We start from the raw sequence: 16,367 nt of genomic DNA, 5'->3' as shown, positions 1-16,367 counted from the left end.
CCAGTAAAAAAAAAGATTTTTATACTTGGAATATTTATATGGTGTGTATGAAGATATTTTCAACATGAGAAGTTCAATGCAAGAGTTTACTGTCATTATTTTAAATGCTAGAACAGCGTAGCTACCATAAATCATCTAGCCACCACGAGAGGGTAAAGGGAGCTACCTCTATAGGCTGAGTTTGCTGTTGTAATATCTAATAACCAACAACTTGCCTTGAGACGAGATGGTAGTAAATCTGGGAATACCTGTAATACTCAGAGGACTTTTTAGCCTCCTTCCAGATTGGATCTCAAAATACTAACTCGAGTTGATTATTACAATTACGTCAGTCTGAAGAGAGGCTTCAGTGATACATTTTCAGTCCCAAACGATCTGATGATTTTTTTAAAAATTTGTTTAAGCCCTAATGTGACCATAGTAAACTATCTGATAATTTTATCAACAATATGATTTTAAGACTCTGATGGCATATGCGTCCATTTTCAGTGATATAAACCTGGGAATGACAACTAATAAAGATCATGTAACAGAAGAATGTGTAGGAGGGGGATAATATACATGGTGCATCTATTTCTTCAACAAATAAATTTTTTTTTTGAGTTGGAGTCTGTTGCGTAGGCTGGAGTGCAGTGGTACATTCACGGCCACGCCAGCATCGACCTGCTAGGCTCTGGCAATCCTTCCACCTCAGCCTTCCAAGTAGTGGGAACTACAGGCACGTGCTACCACACCCAACTAATTTTTTTTATTTGTTGTAGAGACGAGGTCTCGCCAAGTTGCCTGGGCTGGTCTCGAACCCACAGGCTTGGGCAATCCATTCGCCTTGGCCTCCCAAAGTGCTGGGATTACAGGCTGAGCCACCAAGCCCGGCCTCAATAAATAAATTTAAATTAAAAATTAGGGGGAATCCTATAAATTAAAAGAAACTTAAGAATCAAACAACCAAATGCGATGTGTGGACCTGTTTGGATTATGATTTGAACAAACCATATGAAAAAAGAGAGACATCTGTGAGCCATAGTAATTGACATATGAAGATATTAAGGAGTTACTGATATTTTTAGATATAACAGTATTGTAGATAAATTTACAATAATTTCTTAAATTATCATTGAATAGACAGGATATAAGTTTGTCATATAACATTCAAATAACAGGGATGTATAAAGTAAATATATATTTTCATCCTCTACAGATAATCACTGCTAATGGCTTGCTGTATATCAGTACAAGCTCATATCCAAATACATTCTTAATTTAGAGAAATGGAATAGTAATATACATCCTATTTTTATGGCTAACTTTTTCACTTAAAATATACCGGACATTCTTTTGCAGAAGTAAATATACCTACATCAATCTTTTTAACTCTCTGGCATACTGTAGGTATGGTTAGACATAATTAATTTAGCTTTTCTACTGATGGGCAATTAAATGGCACTCAATTTTGTGTTCTTTATTTTCTTTTTTTGAGTCAGAGTCTCACTCTGTCACTCAGGCTGGAGGGCAATGGCATGTTCACAGTCACCACAGCCTCGACCTGTGGGGCTCAGGCTATCCTTCCTCCTCAGCCATGCAAGTAACTGGAACTACAGGCATGCACCACCATGCCCAACTAATATTTTGATTTATTGTAGAGATGAGGTCTCGCCAAGTTGCCCAGGCTGGTCTCGAACCTGTGGGCTCCAGCAACCCTCTCACCTTGGCCTCCCAAAGTGCTGGGATTATAGGCATGAGCCACCACACCGGCCTCAATCTTGTGTTCTTACAAATGCTTCATGGTCCATGTTTAAAATAATAAGTATCCCATATGTTATACTGAAGCAAATTCCAGACATAGAACTTAATTGATAATTTTCATGGGTCAAAATATCATTTCAATAAAACCCAAACTCTTCCAAAGGGAGATGAATACAGATAAAACAAATCAGATCATGTGTTGATAACTGTTGGAGTTGGGCAAAGGGTACATGATGATTCAATGAATTATTCAGTATATTGTTCTTATGTTTTTAGTGTATGTTTGAAATCATCCATAATAAAGTTTAAAAGGGCATTTAACAAAAACAAAATATGAGCCCATTTTTAAAAAATACAACATATATTCCCCTTCCCCATGGAAAGATATACAAGAGGATATGAATAGTGGTTAAGTTGTAAAGGTGAAAATATGCACAAAGAGATGACAAGGATGAAGTGATGACAAGCCAGTAAGATAAATTTTTACAGAGTATTGGCTGCCTTCTGAGATGGTGAGGTCCTCTACAAAAAGTGGCCAAGCAGAGACTTATCAAGAATAGAATATAAAAGACATCTTTACTAGGTGGAAGCCAGACAAACTCCTAAAGTTTCCTTTAGTTCAGAGATTCTCTTGGTCTGTTAACAACACCAATTCTGTCCTTATTTTGACCAATGTACAAAGACCTGAAAAGTTCATTTTAAAATTTTTCCTGACATTTATCTGTGAAAACAACTTACTTTGATTTGTTATATTCAAATTCTATATGTAGACAATCTTCAATGCCCACTTCCATCTTAATAGAGTTGTTAACATCAGGATAGGTGGCAAGCTGGTGAACAATAAGATCATATTCTTTGACCAAGTCTGTCAGTCTTCTTACTATTGTCACTTTAAGAAAATACCTACAAAGTTAACAGAGAGGACAAGTCAAATCATCTATGACAAACTGTAATGTTTTAAATTAGTAAACATTAACAGCAACTCAGTTTTCTTCCTGTTGGAACTCCTTTGGGATCAAATTACTTCATTACTTCGTGAAGTAGTTCTAATTTTTAAAAATGCCCCCAACAGGGGAGGGGACAAAAAAAAAATGCCCCCAACATAAAGAAAATGCAAAGTTCAATTTTAAGAATAATGTTAAGTACTTTACAGATTGAGTTTAGAGAGCTGTCATCAAGCCTACTTGAAGAGACCTCTCCAGATCTCTTTTTTAAAATAAAAATCTAGTCAAGGCACAGCTATTTGAAATTTAGGTTGTCAAACCCAGTTCCTGATGGACAATGCCAAGTTAAACAGCAAAAGGATATCGGACCCGATGCATCCAGATTAACATTTTCGAATGTCCCGGTCTCTGAGGTATTCCTGGCTTCTTGCATGCAGACTTGGTGAAGGGAAAGGACAACGAATTGAGACTTGAGAAAACTGGGCTCCTACTCTAGTTCTGCCATTCACTACTTGTGTAATTTTGGACAAGACAGATGCTCTTTGATGCTCCAGATAATTTCTTAACCATAAAATTTTTCTTAACCATATACTAAGTATGATTTTCTGGGAAACTAATGGATTTAGAAGGTCACTCAGTTTACCCAACAAATGAAGTATCTAAGGGACAATTCATACAAGAGAAGTGTATGACTGGAATTTCTCATGACGGGGTTCTCTAAATCTAGAATTTTAAAAAGCTCTATCTCTATTTCCTCAGTTCAGCATTAGCCATACAAAATAAGTGACATATTTTTTTAAAACTGTAAGTCTTTCAATCCAGAATTATAATTAGAAGTTTGAATATAATATCAATAGTAGCCATTACTTTCTGATTTTGATTCTGTTTACAATTTCTCAAATATATCCATACCTCAAGCGGACATTGGCACCAATGTAAGATTCATATGGCTTTTCAACTTGCATAAATTCAAAATCATAACTTCTGCTTTGAGTCAGTTCTCCAGGTAAGGCTAGTTCTTTCACTAGGTTTACAAATTCATGAGTATTACTCTTGTCATTGAAAAGTTCTAAGAAATTTAAAGAAGCAAAAAGACCAGTTATTTTTAATATCCAGTTCAATAAAACCAAACTTCTTCCAAAGCAAATAATCTTTACCAAAAGAATTGTTGGATTTGTCTCTAATAAACCAGAGCTATGATCTGAATCTCATCTTTCTCATTATTATGCTCCACTTAAGCATAAAAATTTTTAAGTAGCATAGTACAATAAAACTTTTTATTAAAAATGAGTTCTGGCTGGGTGTGGTAGCTCACACCTGTAATTCCAGCACTTTGGGAGGCCAAGGCAGGCGGACTGCCTGAGTCCAAGAGTTTCAAGAACAGGCTGGAACATAGTGAGACCCCATCTCTACAAAAATATCAAAAAAAGATATGGTGGTGTGTGCCTGTATTCCTAGTTACTCAAGAGGCTGAGGCAAAAGGATCCCCTGAGCCCTGGAGGCAGAGGGGGCAATAAATCGTAATCATGCCACTGCACTCTAGCCTGGGTGACAGAGTAAGACAACTCAAAAAAAACCCCAACCATCAATTACTGCAACTTGCCCCTCAAGTACAATTTCATTCAGAATAGATATATAAACAAATATCCACCCATCCCAATTTTGATACTTTAAAATGTACGATAAAGCTTAGAAAGCTAGATTTAAAACCTAGCAATGTAGACTATTAAAAAGACATATTTTCTTTTCTGAATCTACAGTAACAAAAGATTTACAACTTTCCTTTGCATATGAAATTTTCTCGGCTGGGTGGGGTAGCTCATGCCTGTAATCCCAACACTTTGAGAGGCGAGGCGAGAGGATTGCCTGAGCTCAGGGATTCAAGACCAGCATGAGCAACATAGCGAGACCTTGTCTCTACAATAAATCAAAATATCAGCTGGGCATGGTGGTACACACTTGTGGTACCAGTTACTTAGAAGGCTGAGGCAGAAGGATCACCTGAGCCCAGCAGGTCGAGGCTGTGGTGGCCGTGAGTGTGCCAATTGGCACTCCAGTCTGGGTGACAGAGTGAGACTCTGACTCAAAAATTAAATAAATAAATTTTCTGTTGACAGGTGGGTCTGGTTACAGGCACATACTAGATAAGAAAGACAAATGGCATGGGTACTTAGAAAATGAAAGATGAGCCGGGCTCGGTGGCTCAGCCTGTAATCCCGCGCCTTTGGGAGGCTGAGGTGAGTGGACTGCCTGAGCCCGCGGGTTCGAGACCCGCCTGAGCAGCGAGATCTCATCTCTAAATAAATCAAAAAATCAGTCGAGCATGGTAGCGCATGCCTGTAATTCTGGCTACTTGGAAGGCTGAGGCGGAAGAATCGCTGGAGCCCAGTAGGTTGAGGCTGCGGTGGCCGGGAGTGGCCACTGCATTCCAGTCTGGACGACAGAGTGAGACTCCAACTCAAAAAAAGAAAATGAAAGACGAAGGTGATGCAGCTAATTAATTGTGAGAAGCCTGGTAGGCAGATGAAAATTTCAGTGAGTCAACTAATTCACTTGTATTATCTTTCAAGACTGGTACTTAATATAACTCCTTTCATTTTTAGTAAAGGAGTCCAATAAGAAATAAAGGCAAGATGAGTGAAATATTATCAGTTACAAGTAAAAGAAATATAATTTAACATATTTATAAAATAAATACTCTTGCTTATTATGCAAAAATCAATTCCCTCCTCCTACAAAGCTATGCTCTAATTCAATTATTTCAGTGCCAAATCCAACCCTCTTCAAACTTGGTTATGAAAGAAAAAAAACCAATACATTTTTAAAACTCACCAATTTGACCTACAAATTCAATTCTAATTCCTTGGTGCTCTAGCCTCTTTCCAGGTTGCTTAAAGGCTAGGTTTACCTGCCAAAACATGAAATTATAAGAGATGTTAACAATCCTTTGAGTGGGCCTACTAGTAGATTCCTTTCAGATGAATGCAATATATAAGTATATTCAGGTATTCACCTAAGAAGTTTGAGACAACACCATATACCTAGATCAGGATGATGTTATAGCACCAGAGAGGTATAATTTATTCATACACAATCATTAATGAACCTATTACTTATATAAACATTAAAGCATCTGCTTTGTTAGAAAGGAATCCTTTATAGCTAGAGAACTAAAAAAAGACTCAAAGGAAAAGTCTTCAACTATACATATATATTTTCTGGGCAAATAAGAATTCTATGACTAATAATAACACTTTAAGGTGAAGTAATCACTAATTAAGAATAGACCTAAAAAACAGATATAAATCCAGGACATTTAAATCAAGCAACTCGAACATTTAAATGACCAGAACTATCTTATGGACAATGCTTAGAAATCTGTGGGTCAAATCATAGCTTTATACCTACTGTACTTAAGGTATCACTTTCTGATTTTTGTAACCAAATATATATTATTATAATTCCTAATCTTTTTTTTTTTTTTTGGTAGACAGGGTCTCCCTATGTTGCCCAGGCTAACCTCAAACTCCTGGCCTGAAGCAATTCTCCTTTTTCGGCTTCCCAAAGTGCTGGGATTACAGACATGAATCATCATGCCCAGCCTAATTCCTAACCTTAAGGCACTATGAATTGCCCTGAGTCTGCTACTCATCCTAAAAACAGAACATCTAAAGATTTCAATTTTGAGCTGGGCATGGTGGCTCACACCTGTAACCCCAGTACTTTGGAAAGCCAAGGCAGGAGGACGACTGATTGAGCCCAGGAATTTGAGACCAGCCTGAGCAAAATCGAGAGACCTCATCTCTACAAAAAATCTTAAAAATTAGCCAGTGTGGTGGCACATGCCTGAAGCCCCAGCTACTTGGGAGACTGAAGCAAGAGAATCGCATGAACTGAAGAAGTCAAGGATGCAAAGAGACGTGATCATGCCACTGCACTCCAGCCTGGGTGACTGAGTGAAACTCCAACTCAAAAAAAAAAAAAAAAAAAATATATATATATATATATATATATATATATATATATATATATATATAAAATACTGAGTTTGATCTACCTTATGAATTTTTGAAGTAAAATTTATAATCTCAAAATTCCTGAATTCATGTATCTGCCAAATGGAAACTAAATTTATAATTTTTTAATCTGAAAAAATATCTGTAGAATATATATATTAAAATTCAAAACATTTAATAACAGTTAACAAAGGATCTTTTTCACACCAAAAAAAAAAATACTTCCAGGTTTATTATTATTACTTCCAGGTTTATTATTATTTTTTTTTATTTATTATTTTTGTTTAGACAGGTTCTCACTCTCTCACCCAGGCTGGAGTATAGTGGTACAATCATAGTTCACCACAGTCTCAACCTCCTGGGCTCAGGAGATACTCCTGCCTCAGCCTTCTGAGTAGCTGGGACTCAGGGCTCACACCACCAAACCCAACTAGTTTTTTGATTACTAAGAGACAAGGTCTCACTGTTGCCTAGGCTGTTCTTGAACTCCTGGGCTCAAGTGATCCCCTTGTCTCAGCTTCCTAGGTGTGAGCCACTGTACCCAGTCAAATATTCACTCTTCTGTATCTACCATACCTCATAATCAATATAAGTTTGTCACATGCCTTCAAAATACCTCAGAAAAAGAGGTAAATAAATTGTGGTATATCATATGATGGACTATTATTAAAAGCTTAAAAATAATAGTGTCAAGTAATTTTTAATGATGTGGGAAGATGTGAATGGTATGTAATGTGAAAGAAGCATGGTCAAATTGTATACAAATATATGCCAATGATATTTTTTGAAACTACAGAAAGGAATTACTCTTAACAGTAGTAACTTCTAGAATGAATATTATGGGTAATTCTGTTTTCTTCTTTGCAGTTTTTAAGTTTCTTAAATAATAGGCAAAAAATACACAATCAGAAAAATACTTCAGAAAGAAAAGTAGTACTCAGACAAGCTTCACATACACTAAAAATTTTAGGTCTGAACCACAAATAAATAAAACAAGCCTAACTGCAGTTGCTTCATAAACCAGGCAATGATTAGAGCTGTTCTCTAATTTGTACCAATAAAGCATATAGAAAATAAGTATAATTTTTTTTTTTTTTTTTTTTGAGTTGGAGTCTCACTCTGTTGCCCAGACTGGAGTGCAGTGGCTGCTCCCGGCCACCGCAGCCTCGACCTGCTGGGCTCCAGAGATCCTTCTGCCTCAGCCTTCCAAGTAGCTGGAACTACAGGCGCGTGCTACCACGCCCAGCTAATTTTTTGATTTATTGTAGAGATGAAGTCTTGCCAAGTTGCCCAGGTGGGTCTCGAAGCCGCGGGCTCAGGAAATCCACTCACCTCAGCCTCCCAAAGGCCCGAGGTTACAGACTGATGAGACTGCTTTTATTTGAACATGGCTTTGTCTGATATGTTAAAATTCTTCACAAACTATTATGAAACCACACTATTAAGAAATGCAGTTATTCATATTTCCCACCGAACTGCCTAAACTCTGAAATTGTCCTTGATTTCCCACTGATGCTAAAAAAAAGGTCTTTTTAAGCCTAATGCAGAATTTGAAAGCATAATTAAACATTTTGGTTTAAAAGCTATTCAGCAAGGGAGCATAGAAAAGTAAATTAACTATGAGTGTAAACTGGGTCAAAGAATCAATACCGGCTCATCTATACTTTTCTAACTTTTTTATTGTAATATAATTTCAAATGTACAGAAAAGTTGCAAGAATAACACAGGAAAATCCCACATAACCTTTACCTAGATTCATCATATTTACATCTTGCCTCATCTTTTTTAATCATCTTCTTTCTACGTATACATGTGCATGCATACGCTTTTTTTGCACAACAAAGAATAAGTTGGAGACATCAATGCCCCATTACCTGGAGCATGTCATGTGTATTTCGTAAGAAAACAGGCATTCTCTTACATAATCAGTGTAACTGCCGAAACAGGAAAATTAACATTCCATGGTCTATATTCAAGTTCCATCAACGATCCCAATAATGTATAATAATGTACTTTTTATTGCCTTTTCCACTCCTGTCCTGGATCATATACTACATGCAATTGTGATGTCTCTTTACTATCCTTTACTCTAGAACACTTCTCAATCATTGCCTTTCTTGACCTTGATATTTTGTTTTTTTTCCCTGAGTTGGAGTCTCACTCCGTTGCCCAGACTGGAGTGCAGTGGCATGCTCCTGGCCACCGTAGCCTCGACCTGCTGGGCTCCGGCAATCCTTCCGCCTCAGCCTTCCAAGTAGCTGGAACTACAGGCACACGCTACCATGCCCGGTTAATTTTTTGATTTATTGTAGATATGAGGTCTTGCCAAGTTGCCCAGGAAGTTCTCAAACCCACGGGCTCAGGCAATCCTCTCACCTCGGCCTCCCAAAGCGCTGGGATTACAAGCTGAGCCACCGAGCCTGATCAACCTTGATGTTTTTAAAGAACACAGGTCAGTTACTTTATAGAATGTCACTTAATATGAGTTTGTCTGATGTCTTATCATAGATTCAGCTTATGTATTTTTACCACAAAAATAACACAAAAGCAAAGTTGTGTTTGTCTCAGTGAATCATATTAGGAAGCACATGATGCCATTTTGTCCCAATAATGGTGATGTTAACTTTGATCATTCGGTGAAAGTGATCCATCAGGTTTCTCCAATTTAAAGTTACTATTTTCCCCTTTGCTATCAATGAGTAATTTGTGTCTAGATACTTGAGACTAAGTCTATATGTTTAAAAGGTCATGAAAACTGAAAGTAGGGAAACTATCTGTAAAGCATACTCACTGCTCCAAACTAGTCTCAAAGCTCATGTCTCAGCATATAAGGGGGGGACAGACAAGAAAAAAAAAACCCCAGAATTTCTTTCTTGTGTATTTATTCTTTCTTGTATATTTATTATTTCTTGTGTATTTATTCTTACATGTTTAAACTTCAGTCACCTTCAAAGTAACCTCCGTTTGATGCAATACACTTATCAAGATGCTTTTTCCACTGCTCAAAACAGTTTTTGAACTTGTCAATTTTGATGCTTTCCGGTGCTCCTGCTGTTTTTGTTTCATCTCTTCCACATCAGCAAAACATCTCTCTTTGAGGAGTTTTTTTCATTGGGTGTTTCCCAATGCAAAAAATATGGAAAAGTTGTAAGAATAGCACAAGGAAATCCCATATAAACTTTACCTAGATTCATCATGTTTACATTTTGCCTCATTAAAAAGGCACTTGCAGTGGTGAATAGGTAAGGTAGGGCATGGGGTCATGTCATTTTTGGTCAAAAACTGCTGAACACTCAGTATGGTGTGGGCAGGTTGTTTGTGTAAACTGCCCATCATGATATGGGCACTGAAAGAATCTAAAGAAAAAAACATTTCACTGCAACCGAACACAGCCTCTCACAACAACACTAGCTGGTACATAGATACTGTTGGGTTCCTAGAACACTCACCCAGCAGGGGAAGCCTGTACTACAAGGGGCCCGCCCTCCAAAAGATAATTCTGGGTTCTTTGGTTCCCCCTGATATAATATTCTGCAGATGTCTCAAAAAACACTATCCTCAGGATTTATTTAAGAAGTGATACTCTTCTATACTGTGTTTAAGACAAACATATACTATCAATATATTACACACCAAGACAGGTGCGGTGGCTCATGCCTGTAATTCCAGCACTTTGGGAGGCTGCGGAGGGAGGATTGCTTGAGCCCAGGTGTTTGAGACCAGCCTGGGCAATTCAGCAAGACCTCGTCTCTACAATAAATCAAAAAATGAGCCAGGTGCAGTGGCACATGCCTGTAATCCTAGCATTTTGGGATGCCGAAGCAAGAGAATTGCATGAGCCCAGGGGTTCAAGATCAGCTTAGGCAACTTGGCGAGACCACGTCTCTACATAAATCAGGAAAAAAAAAATAATAGCTGGGTATGATGGTACAGGAATGTAGTCCCAGCTACTTGGAAGGCTGAGGCAGAAGGATCACCTGAGCCCTGCAGGTCGAGGTTGTGTTAGCTCTATCATGTACTACACTCCAGTCTGGGTGACAAAAAAAATCATATATATATATGTGTGTGTGTATATATATATATATATATATATGTCATCAATATTAGACATCAGGGAACTGCAAATCAAAATCATGAGCTACCACTTCACGTCCACTAAGATGGCTATAATAAAAAGTACAGACATTAACAAATGTTGCCAAGAACATGGAGAAACTAAAACCCTCATATATTGCCATAAGCAATGTAAAATGGTGCAGCTTCTTTGAAAAGTTTGGCAGCTCCTCTAAAAGTTAAACACAGAGTTAAGAAATGACCCAGCAATTCTACTTCTAAGATTATTCCAAAGAGAATTAAAAACACATGTCCACACAAAAACTTGTACATGAATGTTCATGACAGCATTATTCGTAATAGCCAAAAAGCAGCAACCCAAATGTCCTCAACTGAGGAATGGATAAACAAAAGTGTGGTATATCCTTATACCACATGGATATATTAGAATATCGTTTGGCCCTAAAAAAGAGAATGACATTCTGATATGTGCTATAACATGGATGAACTCTGAAAAGATACTGAATGAAATAAGCCAGGCACACAAGAACAAAATTATTATATGATAAAGATTATATAAAATGTCTAGAGTAGGCAAAATCATAGAAACAGAAAGTAGATTAGAAGTTACCAGGGACTGGGAGAAGGGGGAAACAGTGAGTTATTGCTTAATGAGTACAAAGTTTCTGTTTGGAGTGATGAAAAAAAGTATATGCCATAGATAGGCCAGTAGGAGAGAGACCAGAAGAGACCCATACAACCTCAATGATTTATGAAAAGGTGACATTGCAGTGAGAGAAAGCATAGCTTTTTCAATATATGTCCTGGGTTAACTAGCTCTCCATATGGAAGAAAAAAAAAAAACTTGATTATGTCATACCACAGACAAAACCAATTCCAAACAAAAGAAGCACCTAAATGTGAAGATAAAATAAAATTGACGGGAGAGTATTTTCATGATCATGGGATAGACAAAGATTTCTTAAACCAGGTATGAAAAGCACAAACAAAAAGGAAGCATTAAATATTTGTAATACATTAAAATTAAGAACTTCTGTTCAACAAAAGACACCTTAAGAACATAAAAAATCAAGCAAGAAAGTAAGAAGACTCACAATACATACACAAAGGACTCCATACCCAGATATATAAAAGACTCCTGTTAAGAACATACAAAAAAATCCTACACATCAATAAAAGAAAAAGAGTCAACTAGGTAGAAAAATGAGCAAAACTTGGAAATAACCAGGATGTCCTTCAGTAGGTGAATAGATAAACAAACTTTGGTGCATGTATATACAATGGAATGTTATTTAGCTATCAAGTAAATGAGCTATCAAGAAACAAAGAGAGATGGAGGAAACTTCAATGGATATTGCTAAATGAAAGAAACCAATCTAAAAAGGCTGCATACTGCATGATTCCCACCATATGACATTCTAGAAAAGGGAAAACTATAGAAACAGTAAAAAGATCGGTTGTTGCCAGAGGCTCTAGATGATGGTGGTAGTGCAGGTACTAAAAGAGGTATGACTTAAGTGAAATGCAGGGGATTTTTAGAGTGGTCAAACTATTCAGTCTGATATTATAATGGTGGATACATGGTATGTGTTTGTCAAAATCCATGGACTGTACAACACAGAGAGTAAATCCTAATACAAACTATGGACTTTACTCAATAATAATGTGTGAATACTGGTTGGTTCATCAGTTTTAACACATGTACCACACTAATGCAAGATGTTATTAGTAGGTAAATCTGTGTGGGAGTAGGTGAGGAAGAGAGGGTATACAGAATTCTTTGTAGTTTCTGCTCAATTTTTCAGGAAATCTAAAATTGCTCTAAAAATATGTATCTTTTGGTAAGTGATTTGGCTTTTTCTTCTTGTTTTGCCTCTACTAACCTTGCTCTCCACTTTGCAAAATCTTTCCTACCTTCTGTTCACAAAAAGTTTAAGTTACTTTTGGCTTCATAATCTCTGTCTTACCTCCCTTCTAGATTTCTATTACTACCTGGCTTTTTTGTTTCCCCAAATCCAAATTTCTGAGGGAAAAATCTGCAGACATTTTTTGTTTGTGGAGTTTTTTGTACCTGGTCATTCATTTTGTAATTTATGGTTAGCTTTTTATATTTTTTTATTTCCTATCAGTTGTCTTCTTTTTTTGAGTCAGGGATTCGCTCAGGCTAGGGTACAGTGGCATCGTCATGGCTCACAGCAGCCTCAACCTTTTGGGCTCAGGTGATCCTTCTGCCTCAGCCTCCCCTCCCAAGTAGCTAGAACTACACCAGCTAATTTTTTTATTTTGTAAAGATAAGGTCTTGCTATGTTGCCCAGGTTGGACTTGAACTCCTGGGCTCAAGCAATCTTCTCACATTGGCTTCTCAAAGTGCTAGAATTACAGGTGTAAGCCACGGAGTCCGGCCCCTATCAGTCTTCTTTAAGAAGTGACCTAATAACCTTCTTGAAACTGGTATTCTAACATTTTTATTTTATAACCCACTAATTCGTAAAAGTGCTATATGATATATTCTTTTTTGTATGACTAAACCTCTTACTGAAGTAAAACAAACATTAAAAAGTACATGAGTCACAAATATATAGAATTTTTACAAAATGAAATCAGTCACTGATGTGACTCCTGTGGCCCTCCAAAGCATTATTCCTTCCTCCTCCAAAGGTAGCCTCTACCACAGCTTTTATCACTATTGATTTGTTCTGTCTCTTTTTGAACTTTATATAAATGGAGTATTCATTATGTCATGTATCTCTGGTATCTGGCTTCTATCACTCACAATGTAAGATTCATCCATGTTGATAGTTTTATTCCTTCTCATTGGTGAATAGATATTATTGTATAAATATACAGTAACCTATTTATCTATTCCACTTCTGTTGGATGTTTAAGATATTTTCAGTCTTGGGATACTATGAGCAGTGCTGCTACAAACTTCAGTGGAAAAATAGGGATGTCCTGATTTTTTTAATAGACTTTCTTTTTTTTAAAGTAGTTTTAGGTTCACAGAAAGATTGAGTGGAAAGTATAGACAGCTCCCATATATCCCTTGCCACATACTTGCCACTGTGCTCTGAATATCTGTGTCCTCCCAAAATTCATATGTTGAAATCCTAACCCCCAAAGTGATAGTATTAGGAGGTAAGGCTTTTGGAGAGGTGATTAGATTGTGAGGCCAAAGCCTTCACGAATGGAATGACTGTTCTTTTCAAAGAGGTCCCAGAGAGCTGTCTTATCCCTTCTACCATGTAATGACACAGTGAGAAGGCACCATCGATGAACTGGGAAGAGGGCCCTCACCAGACATCACACATGGCAGTGTTTTGATCTTGGACTTCCCAGCCTCCCGAAGTGCTGGGATTAAAGGCATGAGCCACCACACCCAGCAGGTTTTAATTTCTAGTGCAGTAAAATATCAGTAATATAACCCACATAAAGTTCTCTCCAGCTCTTAGCAGACTTTAAGAGTATAGCCAGGCTCGGTGGCTCAGCCTGTAATCCCGCGCTTTGGGAGGCTGAGGTGAGTGGATTGCCTGAACCCGCGGGTTCGAGACCTTCCTGGGCAACTTGGCGAGACCCCATTTCTACAATAAATCAAAAAATCAGCCTGGCATGGTAGCGCGTGCCTGTAATTCCGACTACTCGGAAGGCTGAGGCAGAAGGATTGCTGGAGCCCAGCAGGCGAGGCTGTGGTGGCCGGGAGCGGCCACTGCACTCCAGTACGGGCGACAGAGTGAGACTCCAACTAAAAAAAAAAAAAAAGAGTATAAAGGAGTCATGGCACTAAAACTCTTGGAAATTAATATACAGGTTGATTATCCCTCATCTGAAAAGCTTGGGACCAGAAGTTTTTTGGACTTTTTTTCAAATTTTGGAATATTTGCATTATCCTTACCAACTGAACATTCCTAATCCTAAAATCTAATATTCAAAATGCTCCAATGAGCATTTCTTTTGAGCATCAAGTCAGAGCTCAAAAAGCTTTGGATTTTGAAGCATTTTAGATTTTGGATTTTTGGATTAGGGATGCTCAACCTGTATTAATGTATTTGCTCTGTTATCTACATGCAACATGAAAGAAACATAGAGACCATGTAAAGAGTGACTGTTCCACATTTCTACAAAGTCATGCATCTATTACTCCATTTTGTTTCTGCTATTAGCTTCCTATTACACCAATCCAAAGTACTAATTTTAGAATATGTAAAACGAAATCACAATGAAATTTTCCTATATATTTTTTTACAAAAAATGAAGAAATAGTATACTGTCCTGTAACCTGTCTTACAACAATAACGGCATGATCTTGAACAAGTTACTCAACTTCTCAGCCACCATTTCCTCATCTATGAAACAAAAATATTAACAATACCCATACCTCAAAGAGTTTTTGAGAATAACAAAAAGGAATCATTGTGAAAAACTTAGGAAAAGACCTAGGTCATGGCAAGTACTCAATACAATATAAATATTATAAGGAAAATTCTTAATGCCAATAAATACAGGTCTGTGTTATCACATTAATGGCTATAAGCATTTAAGGGTTATTACCATAACTTAGATTTTTAAAAAATGTTTGGACATTTAAGTGGCTTTCAATTTTTGAATACTATAAATAGTGCACTGAACAAAGTTGATTATCTTGTGATAAATTTTATCAGAAAAATTTGGGGTCAAATTAATACTGATCATTATTAGCACTGCTAAATATATCTGCCTCCAAATCCATACACTGAACGTACAGAATATGATTGCACTCTCTGCCCCCACCCCCCACTTTGTGGTTGGGTGATGAACAAGACAGGTTCTAGAGACAGAGAATTTGATTAGAAGTAATCCTTGATACTTTTAGAATGGGGGCATTTAATTGCTGTGAGAGCTCCCGTTCCCCCTGTTAAAGCAGTATTATTCAGCCTATTCGGGCTACTGTATTCATTTTTTTAAGGTTTTGATACATATCGCTAAACTGCCAGAATGGTCTAGGCATGGTCTTTTAAAATCTCAAATCAAGCCGGGCTTGGTGGCTCAGCCTGTAATCCCAGCGCTTTGGGAGGCTGAGGTGAGTGGACTGTCTGAGCCCACGGGTTCGAGACCCGCCTGGGCAACTTGGCAAGACCTCATCTCTACAATAAATCAAAAAGATTAGCCAGGCGTGGTGGCGCGCGTCTGTAATTCCAGCTACTCCGAAGGCTGAGGCGGAAGGATCGCCGGAGCCCAGCAGGTCGAGGCTGCGGTGGCCGGGAGTGGCCACTGCACGCCAGTCTGGGCGACAGAGTGAGACTCCAACTCAAAAAAAAAAAAATCTCAAGTCAATTTCTGAGAAGATGGTAACATAGTCTTTTTTTTTGCTTTTGTTTTTTGAGTTGGAGTCTCACTCTGTCACCCAGACTGGAGTGTAGTGGCTGCTCTCGGCGAGCCTTCCGCCTCAGCCTTCCCAGTAGCTGGAACTACAGGCGCGCGCTACTACACCTGGCTCATTTTTTTTATTTATTGTAGAGATGAGATCTCACCAAGCTGCCCAGGCGGGTCTCGAGCCCATGGGCTCAGGCAATTCACTCACCTCGGCTTCCCAAAGTGCGGGATTACAGGCTGAGTC

General features: G+C 37.9%; 1 protein-coding gene across 2 annotated transcripts in view; it reads right to left on the bottom strand.

The window, feature by feature from the left end:
* The window catches only part of VPS26A (VPS26, retromer complex component A), a 45,678-nt gene that overhangs the window by 13,532 nt on the left and 15,779 nt on the right, over positions 1-16,367 (bottom strand). The window contains exons 3-5 of one of the 2 annotated variants that reach the window (XM_008073105.1): positions 5,520-5,595; positions 3,600-3,756; positions 2,482-2,646 (exon numbers count right to left, since the gene is read on the bottom strand). In XM_008073105.1, the coding sequence (XP_008071296.1) occupies positions 2,482-2,646; positions 3,600-3,756; positions 5,520-5,595 (398 nt within the window). The remainder of the gene's footprint in view (positions 1-2,481; positions 2,647-3,599; positions 3,757-5,519; positions 5,596-16,367) is intronic. The other variant, XM_021706502.1, reaches the window with a different exon arrangement.

This window comes from Carlito syrichta, unplaced genomic scaffold (genome assembly GCF_000164805.1).
Source record: "Carlito syrichta isolate Samal-C Ts95f unplaced genomic scaffold, Tarsius_syrichta-2.0.1 Scaffold315646, whole genome shotgun sequence".
NCBI classification, from domain to species: Eukaryota; Metazoa; Chordata; class Mammalia; order Primates; family Tarsiidae; genus Carlito; species Carlito syrichta.
The sequence above is the reverse complement of the archived record's forward strand: the minus strand, read 5'-3'. Positions and strand labels throughout refer to the sequence as shown.